The sequence below is a fragment of the Procambarus clarkii genome, chromosome 62, assembly GCF_040958095.1.
Source record: "Procambarus clarkii isolate CNS0578487 chromosome 62, FALCON_Pclarkii_2.0, whole genome shotgun sequence".
Lineage (NCBI taxonomy): Eukaryota > Metazoa > Arthropoda > Malacostraca > Decapoda > Cambaridae > Procambarus > Procambarus clarkii.
This window is the reverse complement of record NC_091211.1, coordinates 6,091,302-6,103,546: the sequence shown is the minus strand read 5'-3', so window position 1 is coordinate 6,103,546 and position 12,245 is coordinate 6,091,302. Positions and strand designations below refer to the sequence as shown.

Sequence of the window (12,245 nt, the reverse complement as noted above, 5' to 3'; positions counted from 1 at the left end):
TGTGTGTGTGGAGGGGGCGGGGGTGGTTATATGTGTGTGTGTGGAGGGGGCGGGGGTGATTATATGTGTGTGTGGAGGGGGCGGGGGTGGGGGTGGTTATATGTGTGTGTGGAGGGGGCGGGGGTGGTTATATGTGTGTGTGTGGAGGGGGCGGGGGTGATTATATGTGTGTGTGGAGGGGGCGGGGGTGGGGGTTGTTATATGTGTGTGTGTGGAGGGGGCGGGGGTGGTTATATGTGTGTGTGTGGAGGGGGCGGGGGTGGTTATATGTGTGTGTGGAGGGGGCGGGGGTGGTTAAATGTGTGTGTGTGGAGGGGGCAGGTGTGGTTTCATGTGTGTGTGGAGGGGGCAGGTGTGGTTTCATGTGTGTGTGGAGGGGGCAGGTGTGGTTTCATGTGTGTGTGGAGGGGGCAGGTGTGGTTTCATGTGTGTGTGGAGGGGGCAGGTGTGGTTTCATGTGTGTGTGGAGGGGGCAGGTGTGGTTTCATGTGTGTGTGGAGGGGGCAGGTGAGGTTTCATGTGTGTGTGGAGGGGGCGGGGTTGGTTATATGTGTGTGTGGAGGGGGCGGGGGTGGTTATATGTGTGTGTGGAGGGGGCAGGTGTGGTTTCATGTGTGTGTGGAGGGGGCAGGTGTGGTTTCATGTGTGTGTGGAGGGGGCAGGTGTGGTTTCATGTGTGTGTGGAGGGGGCAGGTGTGGTTTCATGTGTGTGTGGAGGGGGCAGGTGTGGTTTCAAGTGTGTGTGGAGGGGGCAGGTGTGGTTTCATGTGTGTGTGGAGGGGGCAGGTGTGGTTTCATGTGTGTGTGGAGGGGGCAGGTGTGGTTTCATGTGTGTGTGGAGGGGGCGGGGGTGGTTTCATGTGTGTGTGGAGGGGGCAGGTGTGGTTTCATGTGTGTGTGGAGGGGGCAGGTGTGGTTTCATGTGTGTGTAGACAATTGGCAGATACATGTTAGTTCCAGTAAGGAACAATAATATTGAAAATTTAATTGCATAATTGATTATGAATAAATAATCTTACTTAAATTTTTTTTAATTAATGGATTAAAAATTACTCAAAATTATACAAGCCATTACTAATTAATAATATTGTTGGTTTTATGTTTTGTACTAAAGCACGTTCAATAATGTTTTATATAATTGAATATATTAATTAGTTATCGAAGATGAACTCTCCAAATAACTTGGTGACATTTTTCTGTCATATAAATGAATAGAGCATTAGATAATTAGTAATTTTTTACATAAAATCTATTCGAAATTCGAAATTTCAAGTCTTTGGATGAATGACCTCTATAGAATTTATTACAATCTTTTTAAGACTAACAAACTGTATTTTCATATATATAAATACGTATGTTTTGTACATTATTTCATTAATATTCTTTTTTCTTTATATTTAGATATCCTTCCTCGTCGTCAGGAGCTTGAAGATGAATATATGAACTATGAATATATGGATCTATATCCCTCTGGTGATAATTATCTACGACCTCCCGTCCCACGCCCTCTTACTACTACAGTACCAACTACCACAACAACGACACCACCAGCAGCCATATTGCCTCCTGAAGCTATAACAACAATGCCTCGTGTGTACTTCCCTGAGACATGGTTGTGGCAGCTTTCCGCACTCCCGTCAGTAATATTGGTTGTCTGAGTGTTTGTCATGTCAACACTAGTGTCACACTCCCGTCAGTAATATTGGTTGTCTGAGTGTTTGTCATGTCAACACTAGTGTCACACTCCCGTCAGTAATATTGGTTGTCTGAGTGTTTGTCATGTCGACACAATTGTCCGACTCTTGTAAGTACTACTGCCAATATATTCTACCATGCAGGAGGTGGAGAAACACTAGGTCACTTAATCTTTCCATTTTTATTGTTTTAACGTTTCGTCAGTAATGTGACATCTTCAGGAGTACTCTCTGCTTCACTAACACAGCTATACTGTACTTTCAAGATTGATTTATGAAGGTGATTGATGGTTAAGCAACCCAAGAGGTGGCACGGGTATGAATAGCCCGTAAGTGGTAGACTTTTTTTTTTAACAAATGCGAACATCCTTGAATGGTCCCCAAGCATATATACGTATGAAAACACCTCACCCCAGAAGTGACTCAAACCCGGACCGCCAGGAGCACATTGCAACTGGTGTACATGGTGCCTTAAACCACTCGACCATCAGTGACCATACAAAAAGTGGTGATAGCAGAGGCTATTTGAAACACCACCCTGACGGTACTCGGTGGTGATGGTCATATGTATATATATATATATATATATATATATATATATATATATATATATATATATATATATATTTTTTTTTTTTTTTTTTTTTATAGGGAAGGGAGTACCACCTCTGGCTGGAAGAAGGGGGACCCATAGCCTCGGAGGAAACCACACATAACGCATTGGAGGGAATGTAGGTCCCCTCCAATACAGTTTCTGTGTGTTTTTCTCCTACCACCCCCTTCCCTTTTTTTTTTTTTTTTTTTTTCCTTTATTGTGTATTTAAAGGTTACAAAACATATAAGACAAATGCCTAAAGGTTATGGATCTCTTGAAGCTCCTCCGCTTCTGGACAGGAACCGAGGACGCAGCAAGCATTTCCCCTCTGGATCGCCACACTGAGACGCTGAAATAAAAAACTGGAAGCCCTTGGGTCTCTGGTGACGTCAGTGAGCTTGGACCCCAATTCCTTGAGAAATCCCAAGGCACTCTTGCCCCAGGGGCCATGCGTCTCAGACGCTATGGGAACAAAGAGGTATTGACCTTCCAGTCGCCTGTACTTGAGTGATTTTGCTGTTTCCCTGTGGTTGGCCGCCCCACCTGCTTGATCAGCTCCGAAGTGTACATAGGTGTCAGCCAGGGTGGATACACATGTGTAGTCCCAGTATTAGTCCCAGTGTAGTCCCAGTGTAGTCCCCAGTAGTATATATATATATATATATATATATATATATATATATATATATATATATATATATATATATATATATATATATATATATATATATGTTGTACCTAGTAGCCAGAACGCACCTCTCGGCCTACTATGCAAGGCCCGATTTGCCTAATAAGCCAAGTTTTCCTGAATTAATATATTTTCTCTATTTTTTTTCTTATGAAATGATAAAGCTACCCATTTCATTATGTATGAGGTCAATTTTTTTATTGGAGTTAAAATTAACGTAGATATGACCGAACCTAACCAACCCTACCTAACCTAACCTAACCTATCTTCATAAGTTAGGTTAGGTTAGGTAGGCGAAAAAGTTAGGTTAGGTTAGGTTAGGTAGTCGAAAAACAATTAGTTCATGAAAACTTGGCTTATTAGGCAAATCGGGCCTTGCATAGTAGGCTGAGAAGTGCGTTCTGGCTACTAGGTACGACATATATATATATATATATATATATATATATATATATATATATATATATATATATATATATATATATATATATATATATATATATATATATATATATATATATATATATCCTGTGGGCGCTCCCTCAGTTATGGTGGTGGGGGTGGGGGAATGGGGTGTTGTTGTGCGGTGAGTCGAGGGGGGTGACCTGCGTCTAAGTGTTTATGAAAATATCCCTGAAAAATAGATACCTCGGCTCTCGGGAAACAGGTATCGTGTTTTAAGTGCATCAAGTCCACAGTGAACCAGATTATATTGTGCAGTGATATATCACGAAATGATACAAACGTGTTAGTGTCACCCCTCTGACCCCCCCCCCTCCCCATACCCGTTAGCGTGTACCGTCACCCAACCCACGAGTCACCCCCCCTCCCTTGCCAAAACCCAACCGCGACCGCCACCTCCCTGTGTCCACCCTCTCACACTACATCCGCCCAGCGCCCACCCAGCGCAAGCCCAGCGCCCGCCCAGCGCCCACCCAGTGCCCGCCCAGCACCCACCCAGCGCCCGCTCAGCGCCCACCCAGCGCCCGCTCAGCGCCCACCCAGCGCCCGCTCAGCGCCCACCCAGCGCCCGCCCAGAGCTACCCTACCGCCCGCCGATGTCGCAGGTCACGACTGACAGCCAGGCTTCCCTCAGCCAAGAGGAGCCATCTAGCGACGATAAGTACGGCACATGCCAAGTGTGCCGTACGTATGTGCCGCGACAAGATGTGGAGACTGAAGCGTAGCTGAGATGTGGGCAAGCATGCTCACAACGGAACCGAACGACCAGGCAACGAAAATTAGGCAGGAAAGAGAAGGGTGGGCCGACTGCATTTTCCTGGATTGCCAAAAAGCCTTTGACACAGTACCCCATAAAAGGCTGTTAAAAAAGTTGGAGCAACAGGCAGGAGTAAAAGGGAAGGTGCTCCAGTGGATAAGGGAGTAATTAAGCAACAGGAAACAGCGAGTAACAGTGAGGGGGGAGACATCAGAGTGGCGAGATGTCACCAGCGGAGTCCCACAGGGCTCAGTACTTGGACCCATCCTGTTTCTAATATATGTGAACGATCTTCCAGAGGGTGTAGACTCGTTCCTCTCAATGTTTGCTGATGATGCAAAAATTATGAGAAGAATCAAGACGCATGAAGATAGACAGAGACTACAGGATGACCTGGATAAACTGGAGGAATGGTCTAGAAAATGGCTGCTAAAGTTCAACTCAGGAAAGTGTAAGGTGATGAAATTTGGCAATGGGAGCAGGAGGCTGAACACAAGGTATCATCTGGGGGGGGGGGGGAAATCCTGCAAGAGTCAAATAGAGAGAAAGATCTGGGGGTTGATATCACACTGAACCTGTTACCAGAGGCCCACATCAAAAGAATATCATCAGCGGCATATGCTAGACTGGCCAACATAAGAACTGCCTTCAGAAACTTGTGTAAGGAATCTTTCAGAACCCTGTATACCACTTATGTAAGACCAATCCTGGAGTATGCAGCTCCAGCCTGGAGTCCATACCTAGTTAAACACAAGACAAAGTTAGAGAAGATTCAGCGGTATGCCACCAGGCTCGTCCCGGAACTGAGAGGATTGAGCTACGAGGAAAGGCTAAAGGAGCTGAACCTCACATCCCTGGAAAACAGAAGAGTAAGGGGAGACATGATAACCACCTACAAAATTCTCAGGGGAATTGACAGGGTGGACAAGGACAATCTCTTCAGCACGGGTGGGACACGAACAAGGGGACACAGGTGGAAACTTAGTACCCAGATGAGCCACAGAGACGTTAGAAAGAATTTTTTCAGTGTCAGAGTAGTTAATAAATGGAATGCACTAGGAAGTGATGTGGTGGAGGCTGACTCCATACACAGTTTCAAATGTAGATATGATAGAGCCCAGTAGGCTCAGGAATCTGTACACCAGTTGATTGACAGTTGAGAGGCGGGACCAAAGAGCCAAAGCTCAACCCCCACAAGCACAATTAGGTGAGTACAATTAGGTTAGTACCGATTGTCCGGGTATGTGGCGCCCTCCCAAAGAGAGTATCAATCAAGGCCCCACTCCAGCAGTCAGGGAAAACACCTCCAACAGCTTCATTTCGACTGAGAATCTACTAGAAGCCATCAAAGCAACATCGGTTGGAACCTTGCAGCACATCCCCAAAGCTGCCCGGCCCCAGGCAGCAGCCAAACTATGCAGCCTCTTGAAAAAGGTCAATGACTCCCCCGGAACCATCCAAGCATGGCACAACCTTCTCCTGTTTGGAAACATATGCCTAGCTGTCCTTGCAAGAAGAGACAAATCACTAGCTTCCTCAGTCATTATGGCTATAAATAGCTTTCCTACAGAGGACAACCAGGCACCCCTCCCCACCCGTGCCAAAAACACCCACGGCAGGAAAGGTATCAACAGCAGAACCGAGGCATCCAAAATCAGAGCAACAGTCAGCAAGAAAATAGAAGAAGGCCACACAATAGGGGCGATCAGAATCATCACCAGTGAAGACACAGTTGCCACCAGGGATGCCGATACAGCACAAGCCCTGAGGGAAAAATACCCACCCAGAGCTCCTCGTGACGACAGTGTTCCCCTAGTCGGTGTCACCAGAGCAGAACCCCTGTGTGTGCTCGAATCCATGGTGCATAAAGCAGCTTTATCCTTCCCACCAGGATCAGCAGGTGGGTTCACAGGACTAAGACCCAACCACATCAAACAAATGCTCAACCCTGCATTGGGCGACATTGCACAGGGCCTCCAGGTGGAACTAACTAGATTCGCCAACACATGTCTAGCTGGCAACATACCAGAGACCATACGGCATCTCTTTTTTGGCGCTACCCTCTGTGCTCTGAGGAAAAAAGATGGAGGAATCAGACCGATAGCTGTTGGCAATTCACTCCGGCGTCTCGTCGCTAAGGCTGCTGCTAGAGCTGTAAGTCAGACAGCAGCCGACATGCTGAAGCCAAAACAGCTTGGGTTTGGCATTCCCCAAGGGTGTGAGGCAGCGGCTCATGCAGCTAGAGCCTACATTGGCAACATTACAGATGAAAAAGCCCTGAATAAGCTGGACTTCAAAAATGCTTTCAATCTGGTTAGAAGGGATGCAGTACTCGGTGCGGTTCATCGCCTTCTTCCTTCCCTCTACCTGTTTGTAAACTCATGCTACAGCAAGAATCTAACTCTGCTTTTTGGGGAACATGAAATTGAATCACAAGAAGGTGTCCAACAGGGTAACCCCCTTGCTCCTTTTCTTTTGTGCCTAGTCATCAAGGAAGTCACCGATAACCTGTCCAGTGAGCTCAACATTTGGTTTTTGGACGATGGTACTCTAGCTGGCTCCCCAGCCTCACTCTTGGACGACATAATAATTCAGGAGCAAGGAGCAAGCCTAGGCCTCACCCTGAACCCTTAGAAGTGCGAAATAACCTCCACCAACCAGCACATAATAGAGCAAATAAAGGTTGTTTGCCTGACATTCATACAACCAACTCTGAGGACAGCACACTCCTAGGTGCTCCTCTTGGAAGGAATACCATCGACGAGGTCCTTAGTAAGAAGATCACTGACCTGAAGAGGATGAACGAGAGGATTGAAGACATCGATGCTCATGATGCACTTTACCTCATCACCAGATGCTTGTCCCTCCCCAGGCTGACCTACTTTCTAAGATGTTTGCCATCTTTCAACAATATTAAATTAGAAGAGTACGACAGCTTGCTGAAATCAACACTAGAAAAAGCCCTCAATCTTTCCCTCAGCGACTCACAGTGGAAACAGGCCTCCCTTCCTGTCAGACTCGGGGGCCTTGGCGTGCGCACAGGAACACAAATTGCTGTACCAGCGTTCCTGTCCTCTTCAGTGGGGTCTGACAACTTGGTGAAGGAAATCCTACCTGAGCACCTAGTTCAACAGGCAGGGGTACATGATCCCAGCTTCATAGACTGTTCAACCAAATGGGTCTCTCTCGCAGGACCAGCACCCCAACCACTGCCTTCTGAAGCCCATAAGCAATCCAGCTGGGATCGCCCCATTGCCGACCAAGAAGCTGCGACTTTGCTAGAAGCTGCGACAACACCACATGACACTGCCCAACTTAGAGCTGTAGCAGCTCCCCATGCAGGTGATTTCATATTAGCAACCCCAATGTCAGCAACAGGCACCCGTCTCACACCGCAGGCCCTCCGAATTGCCGTGGCTCTCCGCCTCGCTGCCCCAATCCACACCGAATACAGGTGTATTTGTGGTGAGGCAGAGGCCGACAGATACGGACGGCATGGCCTTCTCTGCCAAAGGACAGGGGGATGGCATGCAAGACACAACGAGGTCAATGACATTATTAAGAGAAGCCTTACCACAGCCGGTTGTCCAGCAGAGAGAGAGCCCCGTCACCTAATGTCCTGCAACTCTGATGAGCCTGTCGGTCGCCCAGACGGAATCACGGTGAATCCCTGGAAGAATGGTAGACAGCTGGTGTGGGACTACACTTGCGTTTCTACTTTGGCCAATACCTATGTTGACTTCAGTGCTACACAAGCAGGAGGAGCTGCCAATCACCGGGAAGCGGCCAAGTCACGTAAATACAGAGACCTTGTGCACCACTACAATTTTGTCCCCATTGCCTCAGAGACATTTGGTGCCTGGGGTAAAAGTGCTGCTAACTTTTTGAAAACGTTCGGGTCTAAGCTAATCGAAGCAACTAGAGACCCTAGAGCTGCCAGTTTTCTTTTTCAGCGCCTTAGTGTGGCAATCCAGAGAGGAAATGCTCACTGCATCCATGGTTCCTGCCCGCCATCTGAGGAGCTGGAGGAGCTATTCAACTTGTGACAAACAGCCTTGTACCCTGCATGTAATCAATAGTGTAACTTTATTTGTGTAATGACATTTTCAAATAAAGTTAGACAAATATACACACATACCAAAAGAATAGGGGTAGTAGGAGAAGAAAATATCAAAGTGTTCAGTGAGGATCCACAAGGTCTTCTCTGAGTACTCTTTATTTTCTTCTCCGAGGCTATGGGTCCCTACACTTGCACCAAAGGTGGTACCCCTTCTAGGTTAAAAAAAGGTTAAACTTTAAAAAAAAGGTTAATTATATATAATTTAAAATATAATAATTTAAAAAAAGGTTACTTATATATACTATATAATTAAAGTTATACTTTAATTTCAATAATTGGAAAGAATAGCATTAACAACATGTATATTATACAGGGCCTCAGGTGTGAGTAGCGAGGAACTAAAGATGCCTGACACCATTACTGAGTGGGTGGGGAAAGCTGTGTGTGTACACCCAGAGAAGGGTCTTGGAGTCTCCCAGGCGGCCTCCATCACCGCCTTCACTCCCTTCTTCATCCACCTCACTCTCCCGCCATCTGTCAAACGTGGTGAGATCCTCCCCGTCAAGATATCAGTTTTTAACTACCTTGAAGGAGCATTACCGGTAGGTATCTGGCATAATATGTATATGTATATTTTTTAATAAATGTGACCACATTACTGGCGATATTAATGTCTTAACGTAAGCTCTCTGTGCTTCTATTTTCTTAGTGCCAATATTAAGAAGAACAATTAAGTTACCAGAATTCAAGGTAAAGAATCTCTTTTCTACAACGTTTCATTCCCCTCTTTAGCATCTTCAGGTAAGAAATGGAAAAAAAATATTAGGGGCAATTTTTTATTAAATACACATTCACATGTGTATTGGGCATTGGGTTGTTACCTCTAAAACCTTTTCTATTGTGGTTGTTACATATTACAGAGGTAGATCTTCTGTCTCACGCTCAAAGGGTCGGTGGTTCGAGACTCTTAGTGCCCAAGTGAACATAATTTTTATTTCCACAATAGTGTGGTTGACAATTTACTTGTAAATATATGTATATTATATATTATAACTTCTGTTACCAACCAAGAGAACGTTTTCCCCGTTGTAATTCACTGTAGAACATCAACTTGAGCAGTCGTTTATCTTGCATCTTCCCAACATAACGAACCCATGTGAGCTGTGCCTTGCTAAGCTTGGTGTAGGTGTTTGCTATGCCAGTCTGTGCACGGACGTCTGGATCTGGTACTTTGTCTTGCCATTTTACCCTCAGTAGCTTCGGCAGACAGCTCATATGGTTACCTTGCGACCTTGAGAGGATTTCGGGGCTCAATATCCCCGCGGCTCGGTCTCCGATCAGGCCTTCTGGAGCTGATTGGTTTTTGGAATGAATGACTAGAATGATTTAGGTGTTTCCCTGACAAGTGTAGACAGTCCAGGTCTCACAAGCAAAGAGGAAAGGGGGGGGGGACAGGACGTGAGCTGAGAAGAACTTTTAGTTTAGTCTCGATCTCAATTATCTGGCGACCATGGTGTTGACCTCCTCGTCGATATTCACTGTCTGTAACAGTGTACTGCAGAGTTTTGTAAAGCTCTCTATGTTGTTGAGCTTTAGTCACAGATGGAGAAAGGCAGCTCAGCATAGTTACAGCGAGGAGTGGCCTAATGCAGAGCCTGGAGTCTTTTTCGTTGAGATGGTGAGGTCAAAGTTCATAAAAGCCGTGGAAATCTAAGATGGATCGCTAGCCAGCGTCTGTACTGGAATTGAAGGAATAGTCATCCACAAATAAAATATCAGGAATGGTCGGAATTTGAACGTTGGTCCAGACCTAGAGCGTCTTCAAATTGAACAGCTGCCCATCAAAACAGTAACGATGGTCGATCCCAACAACACTTTCAATAAAAACATCAATCGACATAGCAGAGAACACGAGGCTGAAGAGGCTGGGAGCCAGAACGTAACCTCGTGTCACGCTATTTGCGAACGGCGCAGTGTAATTGTCACGGCCTTGGACTCTGCAAAGAATGCCGCAATGGAATTGTCTCACCATTTCCATGAAAATTTTTGGGCATCCAAATCTGGCTATAATCCTACGGAGAGGATAATAGCTAAATTTAACCATCACAATTCTGGTAAAACCAGTCCTGATGCTTTCTCTTTATTACCATAAAGAGAATTACCCAATTACTCAAATGCAATGGAGTACCCATCCATGTAAAGGCAGCCCAGCTTGGTTCTATATCAGCATCAGCACCCGTGACGTCCAGCCTAGATGCCAGGGCGTCAGCAGGTATCTGCCGAATGCCGCAGTCACTCAATCTGAGGATGCTCAGGCGCTATGGTATCTAGACGCCGTGTACACGTTTAGGGAACTGCATACTGAAGTTTAGTTTTGAGATGAGCGGTCGGTGGTCCGTCCAGCGGCCTGCACCTACATGTTCTTCGTCACAGTGACATCCTCCCTGTCTTTCGTACGGCCTTTCTGTTATGCTTGGCCAGACGGAACACGGTGCTAATGATGAGAATATCATTTGCTGCACGTGTCCCCAAGAGCAAATGTCCATTGCTGATACAAATGACGATGCCACATTTCTGTCGAAGACTCCCTCCGAGGCCACGAGGTCAGCACCACCTCTGGCGTTTACATCACCAAGAATGATCAGCTTATTCTGCCTTTGGTATTGTGGCAATCAGAACTTCCAGACCTTGGTACAGACTATTATTTGTTTGTCTTCTAGATGAGTCAGTGTTGGTGCATAGGACATTATGCATTTCACTCACATCTTTCCAAAGAACGGAAGCTTCAGCAACATCAGCCGTTTTTTCAGACACCTTTTTAAGACCGAACTCAGACTACGGAGTAAGCTCCGAAGTGTGAATAGTTAGTGCAAACCTAAATCACACCAGTGCTATCCGTAGTCATACTATCTTAAGTTAAGTCACTTAGGAGACTGTTGGGCACCATTGCTGCTCAAGGTCAATGGAAGACGACAATATAGCCAGAGCCGACTATATGAAGGCTCGCAACTGTGGCTGCTAGTGTATCTACAACTGTGGCTGCTAGTGTATCCACAACTGTGGCTGCTAGTGTATCTACAACTGTGGCTGCTAGTGTATCCACAACTGTGGCTGCTAGTGTATCCACAACTGTGGTTGCTAGTGTATCCACAACTGTGGTTGCTAGTGTATCCACAACTGTGGTTGCTAGTGTATCCACAACTGTGGTTGCTAGTGTATCCACAACTGTGGTTGCTAGTGTATCCACAACTGTGGTTGCTAGTGTATCCACAACTGTGGCTGCTAGTGTATCCACAACTGTGGCTGCTAGTGTATCCACAACTGTGGTTGCTAGTGTATCCACAACTGTGGTTGCTAGTGTATCCACAACTGTGGTTGCTAGTGTATCCACAACTGTGGTTGCTAGTGTATCCACAACTGTGGTTGCTAGTGTATCCACAACTGTGGTTGCTAGTGTATCCACAACTGTGGTTGCTAGTGTATCCACAACTGTGGTTGCTAGTGTATCTACAACTGTGGTTGCTAGTGTATCCACAACTGTGGCTGCTAGTGTATCCACAACTGTGGCTGCTAGTGTATCCACAACTGTGGTTGCTAGTGTATCCACAACTGTGGTTGCTAGTGTATCCACAACTGTGGTTGCTAGTGTATCCACAACTGTGGTTGCTAGTGTATCCACAACTGTGGCTGCTAGTGTATCCACAACTGTGGCTGCTAGTGTATCCACAACTGTGGCTGCTAGTGTATCCACAACTGTGGCTGCTAGTGTATCCACAACTGTGGCTGCTAGTGTATCCACAACTGTGGCCGCTAGTGTATCCACAACTGTGGCTGCTAGTGTATCCACAACTGTGGCTTCTAGTGTATCCCCAACTGTGGCTTCTAGTGTATACACAACTGTGGCTGCTAGTGTATCCACAACTGTGGCTGCTAGTGTATCCACAACTGTGGCAGCTAGTGTATCCACAACTGTGGCTGCTAGTGTATCC

At 46.1% G+C, this 12,245-nt stretch overlaps 1 protein-coding gene across 2 annotated transcripts in view; it reads left to right on the top strand.

Annotated features, from left to right (window-relative positions):
• Window positions 1–12,245, top strand: part of LOC123766633 (murinoglobulin-2) — a 585,294-nt gene that overhangs the window by 393,150 nt on the left and 179,899 nt on the right. For both annotated transcript variants that reach the window (XR_011223484.1, XM_069308162.1), the window contains exons 15-16: window positions 1,402–1,636; window positions 8,630–8,858. Coding sequence is in view for 1 of the 2 variants with exons in the window: in XM_069308162.1 (XP_069164263.1) it covers window positions 1,402–1,636; window positions 8,630–8,858 (464 nt within the window). In the remaining variant the exon portion in view is untranslated. The remainder of the gene's footprint in view (window positions 1–1,401; window positions 1,637–8,629; window positions 8,859–12,245) is intronic.